This window comes from Hibiscus syriacus, unplaced genomic scaffold, assembly GCF_006381635.1.
Source record: "Hibiscus syriacus cultivar Baekdansim isolate YM2019G1 unplaced genomic scaffold, ASM638163v2 tig00110781_pilon, whole genome shotgun sequence".
Classification (NCBI taxonomy): Eukaryota; Viridiplantae; Streptophyta; class Magnoliopsida; order Malvales; family Malvaceae; genus Hibiscus; species Hibiscus syriacus.
In genome coordinates this window covers 347,152-363,444 of record NW_024062859.1, presented here as the reverse complement: position 1 = coordinate 363,444, position 16,293 = coordinate 347,152, and the positions used below count along the sequence as shown (strand labels likewise).

Sequence of the window (16,293 nt, the reverse complement as noted above, 5' to 3'; positions counted from 1 at the left end):
AAAATAATTCTAACCATTAACGATAAACACTATGAAGATATAGATGTTCAAACTAGAGACCTCTAAAAAAAACAACATTTTATTTTATCACTAAGGTCACTCAATTTATATTAAATACATTTTATTTAACTGAGGATCCGACAAGTTTGGTCCTACGCTAATAGAAAAAGTGACGTTTGCTAAATATTTTTTTTGGAAGTTATCTTATAATTAGTTTTAAAATTGGTTTTTCTCATAAATTGGCCCAAAAACTCAGTATACATTTGAAAATATTTTTGGCTCAAAACATCAAACTTTCAATAGTCAAATCGTAGAAGCACCCAAGCTTCTAGTTCAATAATTAAGTTAATTCACTTTATTTTCATAAGATAAGATAAACTCATTGGATGACTTCAGTCGTTAAAATAAATCTTATTCTCCTTTGAAGTCTTAAGTTCGAACAACTGTGTTTGCATTATTAATGATTAAAAAATTAATAATCTTGTAATCACCTATACCAAGTTAAAAGAAATTAAAAAAAAAAACCATAGGATTTCAAAATGGGGGATCCAATGGAAGGCAGCATGCTTTTCCTATCCTTATAAACCATGCTAAACAATTGAAATTTAAAGACAAAATGTTCAGTCATGAAAGACAATGTCTCGTGCATGCCTCGAATTATTTATCTCGTACCATGATTAGTCCATTTGATGCAATAATTCCAACAATATATATATATATACAAGTTAGAATCCGATTACACATTGTGTTTCTCTCGATATAAAAACCATAACGACATAAACAGGAAGCAGAAAAAGCGAAACAATCTTATCCTTTCAACGAACAGATGCCAAATAACATTACTCGAAATGCAAGATTACTCCTTGCTCAACAAAAATAATAGAATTTGACAACAAATGCATTCTGAGAAAAAAAAAAAACCCTACCAATATGTTCTCAAATATCATCTTAAAATGCAAGATCAGAGCAAACAAATTAGAGGCATAATGTTCAAGCTCCCTGGTTGCCTTTGCATGAAACTGACTCCACTAGTTCATAAAATCCAACGAGGTGAACTTTAATAGGCCTGATTACATTTGGAATCTACTAAGTTTATACAGGCTTATAACTACATTTTGTGTTTCAAGTTGTTATGTCACAACAAAAAAAAAAAAAAGTATAAGTTGATTCTTTCCGAGTAATACAAACATGTAATCAGGCCATTTCGATGCTGACCAAGAATGAGCCAACTGGAATTGAGAAATCCCAAGGTTTCATTGGACTCTTTGGTTTCCAAATCCAAAAGAGGGCGAGAGGCATGAATGAGAAAAATCATGGATGAAAATGCTCGACATCCATGGGAAAACCTGATTGTGCTATTCTCATTCCTCGAAGTAAACTCTTTGCTGTTTCTCTCTCCTATAATCAAAATAGAGAAGAATAAAATACCTGAAGTTCATTAAAAAATCTTGATAATTTTCTATGATGAGCTGAAAGAATAAGGATGAAACTCACCGGGCCAGTATAGTCCAGAAGCCAGGTACAATACACTTCCGCTTCTTCAAATCTCTTCTGTGTTTTGTAGTGTGGCAAGAAACGTCAGTGCTTCAACCGTGTTCGGTCCTTCTCTCTCTTCAGCCTCCATTCTTTCTAAATCCTTTTTGTAATAGAATGCTGCCTCCTCAGGGTGTCCAAGTTTTCTATGTAACTCTGCTAATCGATGCAGGGCAATTGCTTCTGTGTCATTACAGTTCGCAGCCCTTTTGTAACATTTGATGGCTCCTCAAGCATGTGCAGCTGTTCAGATTCATAGCATTGAGCCATGGCAATCCATAGCCGAGAATCAATTGGCTGAAAGAAAACAGATTTCTGGAAATAATGTAAAGCATAATGGGGCATGCCCATCATCTCATATGCTTGTCCTAACCCATACCAGGCTCGATAATCCCGAGGATTTATGTCCACAGCCGTCTATAGGCATCAACTGCAGCAGGAGTGTTTTTCATCTCAAATACTCATGGCCCATTAGAGTCCAAGCAGATAAATAGTTTTTATTCAATTTGAGCGCCTCCTAAAATACATTACTGACTTTCATGCTGCCCTTTTAAACTGTAGTAATTTCCAATAATGCAGCAAGACTCGGGACGATATTATCAGTCATAATGACCCTGTGAGCAAGGTAGCTCAAGGCAGAGAAATACTCCTTTGTGTAGAGCACATTAGAATATGTATCCATGTCATCTACTCGATATGGGTCATTCCTTAAGAGGTCTTCAAATATCACTTCAACTTGATCAAATTCCCTTAGACTATACTGGGCTTTTGCAATTTGAGCCTGTATGTAATTACTAAATGTAAACGTAACATGTAGATTTTCATATTTTGATAACGATTCATTATGCATCCTGAGTTCTTGGTAAACACTAGCAAGAAAAAACTCCTTCATCCAGTGATTACTGAGATTGAGGCTGTTCAAGATGCCGACTGTAGTGCATGAGATTGCAACTCTGACCAGGCACTCCAATTCCAAGGGTAACCGTTTACAGATTCCACGAGAATTTTGCGGGCAAGATTTTCATTGCCTTTCTCTTTAAGTACAAGACCATACAGTACAACCCAAAAGGATCTATCATGTTATTCTTGCAAAGAGTTGATAGCTCCCTCTCTAGAGAAACCAATTCACGGTTAATAGCATCATTCTTACCTAAGGGACCTTCAAGTTCTATCATTTCTTCTTCTTTCCGCTTTTCTCCAGCCTTCGTGATAAAGAGTAAAGCACATAAACATAAGATAGCTTGAAGAAAACAGATAGCATTGGCATCAAAATAGAAGACCTATAAACTTGTATATTATATTCAATGCTAACAATATATCATACAGGTATTTCAGTATTAGATTATGCATCGATGTTATGAAATTCCTCCTCGTGGATTAATATTAGTCAGGCAACAAACTTAAACACAAAAATAAAAGATCAAAGTAAGCAAATCAAAGAGATAAAACAAAATCCCTATTGCATGTAATATTCCTTAGCTACAGAGGCACATACAGTCTTAGACTCTCAATGGCATGCCAGCTTTACACTTTTCCTTTTTTCTTCTCGAAGAAATTTCCATGGATTACAATAACAGGCTTAGATGAACTTCCCATTTTAATCCTTTTAGCAACAATAGACACCACACCAACTTAGATGAACTTCAAAAACTAAAATACGAGAATACTGGTACTTTGACATCTGAAGTTTGATGAATCCCAGGATTAGAATTTACTAAGTTTGGCACAGATTCTAATCAGTTTGCTGGGTATTCTTCAGTTTCTTGAGCATTTCAAAGTTACTTCATGAGGAGCAACTCTAATAACCACACAGCATAATTTTGATATAGGTTACTCGTGATGGATCAAAAATGTACTTTTCATAAGCCACCAAAGATGGGAGTCACCTATGTTCATCCATGCATGTATTTAACATTTTGATCAATGAATGGAAGCAAAACGATAACAAAAAATAAGAATAAAAATGGCAAACGTAAAACAAAAAAAATATGAAATGGTATTATGGAAACATTTTAATTTATTTGGGTGGGAGAAGATATACTTCCACACTATGAATGTTATTTCCTTCCTCAAACTAGGCACAATGTCTCCAAATTAAACACAAGCTTCCACATAATTTATGATGCTCTTATAATATATGATAGAGGTACAAATGAAGCTCTCATTCACATAATCCAGTGTTTACTCAAGAGATAGGGGTCAACTAAAACTTATGGGACAAAAAAATCATATATGAACTAGCTGTGATATCAACAATCAATTTTACACAATCAAGACCACGGAGCTTGAAAATAATAAGGCGTTTAAAATACTATAAGATAATGAAATGAGAAGAGAACAAACCAGATAAAGAGCATAACACCGTAAGAACACAGACTTCTTTCCAGTTTGATTGCGAAGCACGTGAGCAGCTCTCCTATATTCTCGGCAATCAAAGTATGACTTTGCTAGAAGGTAGAAGTCACCGTGTATCGCCTCATCTTCCTCCATCACCGGAGTGGACACATAAGCAACATCAGTGGGAGGAGTCGAAGTGATCTCATTGGTGCGGAATCTTCTGCGTATACTCGAACTTCCTCGCTGAAATCTTGTGTTTGAAGGTGTGAACTTTGCTGGGTCTTGCTCGATTCCGATGAGCTGTTCCGCAGCCCTGTACATCAAAACCAACCAAAGATGCATTGCTAAAAGACACCGAGAAGAGATTACATACATATATTATATATCTAAGGAATCAAACATCATAAAAATCCAGTTGACAGATTGCATCTCAGTGAGAAAATGGGGCATAAAAAGCATAACTTCATCATGGAAAAGGCACATTAATTTGCAACCCAGATAAAGTCAATGCACTCCCAACGGAAAAGCTCAGTTCTACTCCAAGAAGCCAAGTAAAAAGACTTGCAAAGTGTTCAAATCTGCTAACACCTTGTAAAGACTAAATTTAGAAATGCATTCGGAAATGGGTTCGTTGAAAGGGAGTCAAATACTCAATCTTTCTCCTTTAAAACAAATCTGGAAAAAAAAGCAAAGAGAAATTAAGGTTTAGGGTTTTTGTGAAGGGTTACCATTTGGAAGCAGAGTAAAGGCAACGGTCGCTGAGTTGGCGAATGGCAGTGCGGAGCTCGTTTCTGCAAGTCTCTTTGGAACTCATTTTTGTATTGAATTAAAGTGCTAATAACAACAATAAAGCTGGCGCCCTTCTTTGAACATCGCTCACTCTCTCAACAAGAAATTCATAATTATAAACCCATATATTTTTTTATTATTTTTTTTTTATTTTTTTGGTCGAAATGCCGAGTGATTTGATCGATCCGCGCCCAGCAGTTTGAAAAGATAAATCAGAACATTATTTCCTCCAATTGGGCTATAATACAAAGCCCTGAAACACTTACTTTTGAGCCTTTGAAGCATGCTGTTATTATTGGCCCAAAAGATATAAAGATCATTGTTTTGTTTCGAGTTATAAAATAGAACTCAAATAGCGATTCAAAAATTTTAGTAATTAATTGATTGATTTTTAAGTTTGAGTTGTATCTCTCGACTTTGTATGATATGTGTATATCACATATGAAGAAATATATATGTACTGTATATGATTATAGAAAATCGTTTAAATTAGAATTAAATAGTACCATAATATTGTAATTTTTTTAAATAACATATAAATGTTAATATTATTAATAATTTAACTTAGAAAACCCAAAATTTCAATATATTTTGTTCGAGTAGCTCGCTAGACTTTTGAGTCGAGTATCAAACAACTCGCTTCGGTTTGTTAAGAACTCGGGCTCGAGTCAAGTCGAGTCCATTCGATTTGAATGTTGACAAAGCTTTAACTGAGTCGATCTCTTATAACTCGCGATCTGTCTAGTCTCATTTGCAACCCTAATATGAACGATCAATGAGTCATTGTACAAAAGTTATTGTTGGACTCCTAAGAAAAATCGGGGCAAATGATAGGAAAACAATCCTCCAATTAGGTGATGACATTTGTCGTGACGCTTATTTCTAGCCACGCGTGTCACTACTTGATTAGAAGACTAATTTTTTTATATTAAATTAAAATTATGATTATATTGATAGAATGTTTGTTATAATTAAAAGCTAAATAAATGTTGTTAGTTTCCAATTATGTTGGCTGATTTTGTTTCATATATGTTGGCAGCCTTCTTGTACAGCAAGACGGACTGTAAAACCCGAAACGCACTCGTTTCTCGATTCTGATTCAAATTACATCTCATGAAGTCCCAAATCCGATTTCTTTAGAACTAGATACCATCGTCATGCTCGACATCCTTCTCCGAAATTTTATGGGATGCTATACGATTTTCAAGTAAAGATCATTTCTATGTTTAATTTTGAAGTCAAGTTCAGTTATTGTTGGTTGCTGGTGTAGATAATGATGCTACCGAACAACTTGATAATGGGGCCAAGAGATCGATTTTGTGACTGGTGGCTCGATATCGATTTTGTGGCTACTGCATAAAAATACCTCCCCTGCTTGTAAGACCGAGGCAACACTTCGATGCTAGCAGCGGTGACAGGGCTGGCGGTGGATTTTGCTCGGAGCACAAAAGGGTTCAACCTCTATCGACTTTAACAGTGATGTGCAATTATGGTCAAGGGATGAGAAATGTTGTAACTTTACCCAGTCCTCTTGAAATCAACTACTATGATTTTGTGATTGAGTTGCTACTTACCACTTGCCCTGCCCATTCCTGTGCTATGTTTATATTATTTTATGATATTATCTTATTTATAAATTCTTTGATTTTTTATATAAATTTTGTTTATTTATGTATTGGCGTAGCTTAAATACTATTCTTTATATTATGTCGTTTTAATATTGAGGATGACAATAGACAGAATGGGCGACAATGGACTCATCCATTTATTTCACTTCTTACATGGCGGTTGAAAATAATTACGTTTATATATCAAATTTATAATTATTTCATTGTTCTACAGTATTCAATTTCATTTTCTTAAGAAAAAGTATTATTGTTAAAAAATCAATCTTCCAAGTAAAGAGTGGACAAAGAGCGTATCGATTGGTCACTATTACCCACTCCTAAAATAATAAAACTGAGCAAATTAAATAATCTAAGTGATTAAAAAATCGTTGTTATTCCTTAAAATATCAAACACTATATATGCAAGATGTAGATGCTTAATGTCAAAGGATTGAAAGTCTTTAAATTTAGTTAATATCACCCACTACCAATTGGTTTAAGATTTAACTTTTACCATTGTGCATGAAATAAATTGGATTGAAAAAAATTAACCTTAATATCTTTTGTAATACCTAAATCCAAATCCAAATTAGTTGATAATGTAGTGTGGGTGAAAATTGGCTCTTTTGAAGAGCATTTTTATCACTTTTCAAACTAAGTTTTTCTCAAGCCACGACAACAATGTTCTACTATGTTGGGGCTACTGGTAAAACAAACATATTTAGTTTACTCAACCCATCTTGTTTAAATATTTAAAATACATTTTGTATATCTCAAAAATGTTTTTTTTTCCTTCTTCCAGAATTCAGTTTCCGAGTTTGAATGAACATGTTTAATATCACTTACTCCCTGATTACTTGCAGCAATGTCGACATCGGATGTTAACCATTAGTCACTCATTTACGCTCGTCTTTTGCTGCTTCCCTATGCTTTACGAACCCGATCTCGCCACGAACCTGGTTGCTTTGATAGCACCTACAACCATGGGGAATAACCGATACATTGCTCTCATGCATACATATGAGCACACATGTGATATGCAAAATAAAACTTGAACAACAGGTAAATCATGAATCCACTCACCTTCTCACTTAGGAGGCCAGTAGCAACACCATTATCATTGTTATCCTTTTCAAGATTCTCCTCTTCTGGTTCACTATCTATTTCAACAGAAAGAGAAGCTGTTGTGCCAAAAATGGCCTCATCGTGAGCTGCTTTCAGTTGCTCCTCCCACCTTGCCTACATATAAACACAACACCAGTTATGCTAGAGCAGCCAAACTAATTGTCCCCCACAAAACTCAAATAACATACATACAGCATAACAGATATGCATGAACATCAATTGGAATTTGAAACAAGGACAGATGAAAAGGAATGATGCATCACCTCTATGGCAGAAAACCGAAAGCTCCGACCAATATGCTTCACTAATGATGCATCATCTTCAGCAACTGCCAACAATGAGGCATATGAAGTAAGTTCTAGTAGACCTTTGTTCATTCCAGGATTACAAATATTTCAAGCTAAAGGTTGCAAAGTGAACTCGAATATATAAATTTATAAGTGAAGTACATATTCAATGATAATCATTTTAACCCACAATCACGTGATTCATTGAAAACTCTACTTATAACCAATAGTTTCCCCTAAATAATTGAACATTGTCAGTTTTCAGATTATTATACAAAATCAAGACTTTACTTGAGAAACGAGGATACTTTAGTTTGTTCCTAAAATAAACATTCAATTCAATGTAGGTAAAAGATCAATAGTTTGATTTACAAAAACTTAACTTCCCCTTAAAGTTTTAAACAAGAGCAAGGGAGTTACAAGAATACAGAACAGTAAAGGGAAGAGAACTGAGTGCAGAGAGGCCCTACATGCTTGTAGGATTTACGATTTGGGAGGGCCTAAAACAATAGATGGTTGACCAGCAAGAAAGAGGCTTATGAAACTATGTTAGGACCTTAATTTAATATTGTAGTCCAAAAGAGGTGAAAGCAGCTTTAGCCTCTATAAAACTTGAGGGGAAACCAGTAAACTTCATTTTATGTCCAGCCTTTATTAACTCTCGACAGCAAGTATATATGAATTATGATTTACCTAGATCAAATGCCTGATACTAATACTCATCATTACTTATGAGGTTTAACATCTAATACCTGTTAAATTTTATATTAAATAGCTAAATGGGGAAACACAGAAATCCAACTAATGAACAAATTGCGAGGAACTATGTTTCCACAGGCTAAAGTATCACGTGACACTGATAGATTCTAATTTCTTTTCAGATACAATTATGAGATGATATGGATAGATGTTTAACCTTCAACTTCCTCATCATCAAGTGGGGCATCTTTGTCGAACTCGAACCGTTCCCAGCCAGGGCCTTTTGTTGGATCCTTTTCAGCTGCATGTAAAATTTAATTCTTACACACAAACCAGAACGAAACCATCTAGTTTAGAAAGATAATTGAGGACTTACAGCCACTACCTTTCATAATTAACAATACTGTCAGATAACATTACTGCAAATGAAATTACAATTTCATAAACCTGGCAACAGGATGGCAAAGATAATACAATAGAGAACAGTCAACCAGGTAAATCATCAAAGCCAAAGTCCGAAACAACCAGATCACGAACAGTAAGCACAGTAACATTAAAAACACAGTTGGTGTCATCACCCTAGGAAACAGCAAGGAAGAAACAAGACCAATTACAGGTGCATAAAGATCACTTCAGAGGATAATATCTAGTAATAAGGCTGGGTATTTGTACAAATTCATAATTCTAAAATTCACATAGGTTATATATTCCTGAAATTAACAAAAAATGAAAGAACAATACACTAATACTCCTTTTTAGTAGCATAAATATTATTGTTGACAAAAAATGCAAGCATTCAGTAAATAATCCATGAGGATGATCTAGGAAACTTTAATTTGAAAAGTACATGGATCACATCGGGGTATAAAATGCATGGAGATCAACAGAACTTTCTACTTTAGGGGTTACTAAACTTGATATCTTAAGATCACACCATTTCCCACAAAGATAAACCAAGATGCACCAACCTCACAAACAAAATAATGCTAAGGTGGTAGTATCAAAACAACAGACTGCAGATGGCACTCTCGGAAGCCCTTAACACTAGAACATCGATAAAATGGAAACCCAAATAAGAAATAGGATCGTCTAGTCGTCTACCTGTTTCAGCAAGCTGACGCTTCATCTTGGCTTTAACTCTTTCAGCAGCCGACTGCTCAGAAAAGAAAAGGCCTTATACAGAAAGATTGAAGCATGCCAAATGTACCAGACAGTCAATCTTTAGTCTTTAAGATAAAGAACCAATAAAGAGCCACTCACGAATAAAGGTATAGAGTTCAGTCTGCTTACCATAAAGGAGTCAGAATCATAGATTACAATTTCTCAATATCGGACAAATTGAACAAATAGTAGGTTCATAAAATTCAAATAGAATAGAATCAACTCAAGTTCTACTCTTAACTAGGGTGTCCTCAAGTTTCTCTCTCTCTCCTCCCCCCCTTTTTTTCCATACATGCTAATAACTTCCAAAATAAAATCCCAAATCTTTTCTGGTTATACTTCTTATCATACACTAAATTAAAACATCTTGCTAAATTTAACAGATAATACTACTTGATAAAGCGAATAATAAACAGTTCGGTTAGGGGAAAAAACAGCGGCAATGTTAAATGTAATGAACCACAAGAAGTAGCTAAGACATTAACAGAAAAGAGACTGTAAAGACTTCATACCATACTATCGTAACCTTGGATCAATCGCGAATAATCAACAAAGCCATTTTTTCCCTTCTTGGATTTGCCCTCTCTCGCCCCATGCCTCTCAGACCTCCATGACTCCCGCGCGACGAACTCCTGCCTCCTCCTCCGCTCCGAATTCCCTTCTCGACGAGGCGACCTACTCCTACTCCTCTTCCTACTCCGATCTCTACGTGGCGACCTACTCGTACTCCTGCTTCTCCGCCTCCTTCTCTCTCTACTCCTGCTTCTTCGTCTCCTTGTCTCTCTACTCCTGCTTCTGCTTCTGCTTCGGCTCCTCGAATGCTTATCTCGGTCTATCTCTACGTTTTTTCTCTCGGAAACCCTGGCTTCTCTCTCCGGCTTCTTCTTTAGCTTATTTTGGATGGATTGAAGCTGAGACTCTTTCTCGAGCTTGGAGGCGGTGGTAGGACTGGAGGCCCTGACGAAGCTGCTGAGGAAGGACGAAGACGAAGAGACAAATGCTGAGCCTCTTTGAGGAACGGCGTCGTGTTGATCATCTCCGGAGGAGAACCCGAGGCCTCGCTTGAATCTGGCTGCTCCCTCGCCTTTCCTGGTAAGCTCGTCGTAGTAAGCTGCCGCCTTTTCTTCTTCCATTTTACTTTTGTCTTTGTTAACCGATTTGTGGGGATCGAAATGGAATTCAACCCGAACCAAGAAGATGGATTTTCGATTTTCTTGCGATTATGATTTCCGACTCGAAAGAACCTTACCATATCTGCCAGTATTCAGCTAATTGAAATTTTTACGACGTCGTTTCGTTTCAGGCCCGTATTCAGCTATACTGCCAGTTATTTGATAAAAGCCCAAACCATATATGATTCTAAATCTTATACAACTTTCACGTATGTTGTTTCGTTTTATTTTTTTTTATTAATTTTAAAAAATATAACGTTTTAATCATTTTTTTATTGATTTATAATATTTTATTAATTAAATATTTGATAGGGTTAACTACATCATATTTTATTAATTAAATATTAGATAGGGTTAACTACATCATATGTATATGATTTTTATAATTTAAATATTTTAATTTGATCTCCAAACTATAAATCTCATTTTAAACTAGTATTTAAATTCTTGAATATTTTAATTTCATCCCAAAACTTTTGAAGCTTCCAAATTCATCTCTAAACTTTTGAATCTTTCAATTTCATCCGCAAATTTATCCAAATATATAATTATTTTCAACCATAGTTTAGCATTTTTTTCCAAACATAATAATATAGCTTAGTCTAACGGCTTTATTAACAGAAGATGCGACTAGCATATACCTATAGTTTGGGATAAAATTGAAATATTCAAAAATTTGAGAATGAAATTAAAATATTCAAAATTTAGTGACTAATTTAAAATGAGAGTCATAGTTTGAAGATAAAATTAAATCATTAAAAATTTAAAGACTAATTTAAAATAAAAATCATAACTTAAATGATATATGATATAATTGATTTTATTAAATATTATTAACTAAACAACTATGAAAATCATATAGAGCTCATGACAAATTATTTTTTTAATTAGGGTGGTTGTTATAGTCTTCATTGAAAATCACCTTAATCACATGACAACTTTGAAAATCGTTTGGATTACAGGACGTCTTCTTTAATCTTTATACATACACAATAACATGAATAGTTGGTGATGCTCTAAAAATAATTAAATAATTTAGAGGTCTTTCCGAAATCACCGTATAGTCTAAATGACTTTTAATAAGTAATATAACAAACATCTTAGTTAAAAAAATAATTTTCATTATATACGATCAACTTTGTTTCTCAATACATCAGTGGAATAACTTTGCTCATATTCGTTTCTTAAGTTTTAAATAAAATGCTAAATTCACTTCACCTTATTTTTCTCATAAAAAATTCACTTCACTTTTAAAACTTGTGATATAGTTTGAGTTAGATTAAATGGAAGTGGAAGTGGAAGTGGAAGTGGAAGTAGTTGAAAGAAGTAAATTAGAGAAGGAACAAGTGGGGGCTAATGCCCCCTCTTTCTGCTTCAAAGATTGCAAAGATCTTACACTACTGGATCCTCAGAATCTTCACCTTTTTCCTGTCTTTTTGATGACTCTTATCTTTCTTTTATTTAAAATCCAATCCCGGACCCTCCATACAAAAACACTTGCTGGGTTATGGCGATTGCTGCTCCAGTTTTGCCATCTGGGTCTCAGGATTTGCATGTTTTTACAATCGATGACAGCCTCGTGGATCGCAAGGTCATTGAAAAGCTGCTCAAGATATCTTCTTGTAAAGGTACTTCTTCTTCTTCTTCTTTTATGGTTTTAGATTTTGGTAAGTGGGTTTGATTTTGTTGTTTTCGTGTAGTGACGGATGTTGAGAGTGGAACGAGGGCTTTACAGTTTCTTGGTTTGGATGGAGAAGAAGGGTCTCTGGGTTTGAAGGTGAATCTTATAATGACTGATTATTCAATGCCTGGGATGAACGGATATGAACTCCTCAAGAAGATCAAGGTTACAACTGAATCTATTTATATGAACAATTCCTAACCATGATTTCAATATTGTCATGATTATATCTAGTTTGTGTTTTGGAACAGCAATCTTCGGCTTTCAGAGAAATCCCTGTTGTGATTATGTCCTCTGAGAACATCATCGCTCGAATCCATCGGTACTCACTTCGTTTTATCGATCTGCTGTTGATATTGAGAACCCCAAATCCATGTTGGTTGGATTATCTGGGAATATGTTCATTTCTCTGTGTCTGCTGTTGATGTTCATTTCTGATATAATGCACATGGTTAAAATTCAATTTGTTTTAGCATAATCCCATATCGAAAAAAATGAAACGAATGAATATCTTCAGTTGTGTTGATTTTGAGCCATTTTATCAGCACATTCTGACAGTCATGTCTTTGTTTATACTAGTGATTGAAAGATCGTATAGTCTAGTGGATTTGTGTGGGAAAAGGACTATGTTGCATCGAGTTTGTTTCCTTTTGCTTGAAATATCAATGCCCTGCGGAGTATGATCCTTCAAGGACTCCTGTGTTTTAAAAAGCGCGCCTGAGGCGCTAGGCGAGACGAGGCGTTTAGAAGAAAGCCTCCGACCACCAAGGCGGCAGCGAGTACATGAGGCGGCGATTCAGTTGTCAGAGACGGCGAGAGGCGACGAAGCGATGCTTTTAGCGATTTACGTACAATGACCCATTTCTTTCCTTCTTTCATTCTAGCAGCGCTTTGCTGTTGCTGTTCTTTCCCGTCTTTTGGCTTGGGTTTTCGACCTCTCTTCTTTGGTTGTTGCTGTTGTTGAGATTAGGGAGACTCCATTTTTTAGATTCGTAGTGTTGCTGCTACTTTAAAAGCAAAGAAGGGGAACCCACGCACAAAGAACTGTTGGTTTCACTTTCAAGAGATCAGAGACTGAACCCCTAGTGCCTCCTACCGGGATTGTGATGGGAGAGAGCGAGAATACTAAAAGCAAAAGTAAAAAAAAAAAGTGGTAATGATTTATCTGGGTAACTCTGTTTCAAAGATGGTGATTCACACCAAACCTGTTCGTATATTTTATTCGAGTCTATTTAATTAATTTTTTAATATTTTTCTTATATAATCTGTGTATGATGTTAAGGGTTAATAATTATAAAAAAAATATTAATTGTCATGTGTTTTAATTTGCGATTGTAATTATAATTTTTTTATATTTTAAACGGTTGTGATTAAATTTTTTATTATAATTTAATTTTTTTATTTTTAATAAATTAACAGTTTTTATCTTGTTAAAAAAATTAAATGATGGCTTACGAGGTTATTTTTTATAGTATAAAAACTATATAATATAATTTACACTAAAATAATATTCATGAGTCTTATTTTTATTTTGGAAATTGAGATTAATTTATTATATTACGGATTAAACAATCATTGATGTTGTGTAAAATTAAATCTTGATTTATTTTACACAACAGTATATTATATATATATCATACCTCACAAAATTAAATCTTGATTTATTTTATATGTTAATAGCGGATTGGTGGTTTGTATATGGAGCCTTAGCACCGGAGTTACAGAAATTTGCAATCCGAGTTCTTAGCCTAACTTGTAGTGCTACGGGTTGCGAGTGGAACTTGAGCGTTTTTCAACAACTTCATTCAAAAAGGAAATAGATTGGCACAAAGTCGTTTAAATGGCATGGTGTATGCCAAGTTTAATTGTGTTTTGCGACGGAGATATCAAAGAAAGGACACCACAGATCCTATTCTTTTGAAGGAAATAGATGAAAGCAACGAGTGGTTGATGGGCCATATGGACGATGAAGATGGTGAGGAGGACGACTTTGTCTTTGATAGAGATGATTTAACATGGTATGCTATTGATAAAGCTTCCGGGGCATCTCAAGCTACTTATTCCACTAGAAGAACATCTACATCAAGTTCATCAAGAGATAGAGGAAAGGGTGTTGCCCAAATCTCCACTCGTAGAAGGCCTTACTGGACTAAATTTGATTGATGAAGACGATGAAGAGATAGAACAAGATATTGGACTTTCCGAAGATGATGGGGAGGAGGAGGTGCTTGGGATTGATGTTGATGACGATGATGATGAAGATGAGTTTTAGACATTTTGATTATTGATGATGTTTTTTATTTGTCTTTTTGAGATACAATATGACATATGCTTCTTGGTGTTTTTGCTTATTAAGTTAATTATTAAGTTGTTTTGTGTTTGAGGTATGGTTATAAAATATTTACAAATGTTTTGTAAAATTAAGCGCCTCGCGTACGTGAATCCTTCACCTCAAAGCGCCTCAAAAATTGAGGCTTTCGGGTAGCTAATCGCCTTGGAGCGTCTCGCGCCTTTTAAAACACAGAAGGACTCTCTGAATACATAGATCTTGTGAACCCCAAATCCCAGTTGGTTGGATTATCTGGGAATATGTTAATTTCTGATTCATTTCTCTAAGTCTGCTGATGTTCTTTCGGAGGAAATCTGATATAATTCACATGCTTTCAGTTTGTTTTAGCATAACCCCCAAATGAATCTCTTCGATTGTATTGATTCTGAGCCATTGTTATATGTACAATCTGTCAATCATAACTTTGTTTATACGAGTGATTGAAAGATTGTATGCTTTAGTGGATTTGTGTGGGAAAAGGACTATATGTTGCATCGAGTTCTTTTCCTTTTGCTCTAAATACCGATGTCCTCTGGAGATACGATCCTTCAAGGACTCCAAGTACGTAGAACAACTTAGAAAAACCGGGCATACCCCGATGTATACCCAAATTCGACACTTGCGTCATGTAGTTTTAGTTAACTTAGAAACAGACCAACCCCATACCTTGATAAACAAGAAATGATTACCTGTCTGGTTCTCATGCCTCCTAAATAATATTGTGAGGATTAGAATTGTGATTGAAAATCATTTACAGCATATATTTGATGAATAGATTATGAAAAATCAGATCGATTCCCTTAGGGGACAACGTTTGCCCTGCGGTGGTTCACCCGTCTTTGAACTGCAAAAAAATGACTAAAACATTCTTTTCATCTGCAGATGCTTGGGGGAAGGAGCAGAGGATTTCCTAGTTAACCCCGTAAAACTGTCAGATGTAAAAAGGTTGAAGGATTTTATAACGAGAGGCATGCCAGAGGAAAATGGTGCCGGAGAAGTCTGCAAGTGAAAATTTGAAGATGATTGTCACCCCTACCTCAGGCATTGCCTTCGTCCCTACCACCCTCACCACTGACCGCATCCTCGTTTGGTTGCGATCTAATAGTCTCGGAACTACCATCATCACCCCGACATTCATCGAAGAGGTCTAAATTGCACAACAGTGACTAATTCGATTTTCAATTTTTTTTTGTCAGTAGCCTCATAGTTTCCAGATATATATAGGCCGTGAGGTAAAGGATAACTTTTGTATATATTGCACTACCCTGGCCAATTTAGATGCTGAAAAGAACTGTAATCAGGACCAGAAACAGAGAAATGAAGAAAGAGATGAGAAGAAATACAATTGACATTACTTTTGTTCCATCAATTTCAATGAAAATCGCAGTCCAAATATTAATCATCTTTCAACTAGCATAGTGTGGAATGCAATATGAATCAAGCTACTTCAGTAGTTAAGATACATTATTACTCTTTGAGGTCTCGAATATGAGCACCACATATGCGAGGGTTTGAATCTTTATTGTCAAAAGGTTAAAAGTCTTTTAATAGATACTATCTTGTATTCACCTTA

General features: G+C 35.2%; 1 protein-coding gene and 2 pseudogenes across 3 annotated transcripts; 1 reads left to right on the top strand and 2 right to left on the bottom strand.

Annotated features, from left to right (window-relative positions):
* Positions 1 to 1,296: 1,296 nt before the first annotated feature.
* Positions 1,297 to 4,746, bottom strand: LOC120140093 (annotated as a pseudogene).
* Positions 4,747 to 7,088: 2,342 nt separating this feature from the next.
* Positions 7,089 to 10,756, bottom strand: LOC120140094 (splicing regulatory glutamine/lysine-rich protein 1-like). 3 transcript variants are annotated; one of them, XM_039155137.1, is made up of 6 exons: positions 10,051 to 10,756; positions 9,479 to 9,530; positions 8,595 to 8,678; positions 7,655 to 7,719; positions 7,350 to 7,505; positions 7,089 to 7,241 (listed from the first exon to the last, which is right to left on the bottom strand). In XM_039155137.1, exons 1-6 carry the CDS (start codon positions 10,669 to 10,671, stop codon positions 7,191 to 7,193), a joined length of 1,029 nt encoding a protein of 342 aa, XP_039011068.1. In that variant the 5' UTR covers positions 10,672 to 10,756; the 3' UTR covers positions 7,089 to 7,190. The 3 variants fall into 3 exon arrangements, with proteins under 3 accessions (XP_039011068.1, XP_039011067.1, XP_039011069.1); XM_039155138.1 differs by having other exon boundaries at positions 7,186 to 7,505; positions 10,051 to 10,305; positions 10,342 to 10,756; XM_039155136.1 differs by having other exon boundaries at positions 7,185 to 7,505.
* Positions 10,757 to 12,051: 1,295 nt separating this feature from the next.
* LOC120140096 lies at positions 12,052 to 15,890 on the top strand (annotated as a pseudogene).
* The last annotated feature ends 403 nt before the right edge of the window (positions 15,891 to 16,293 follow it).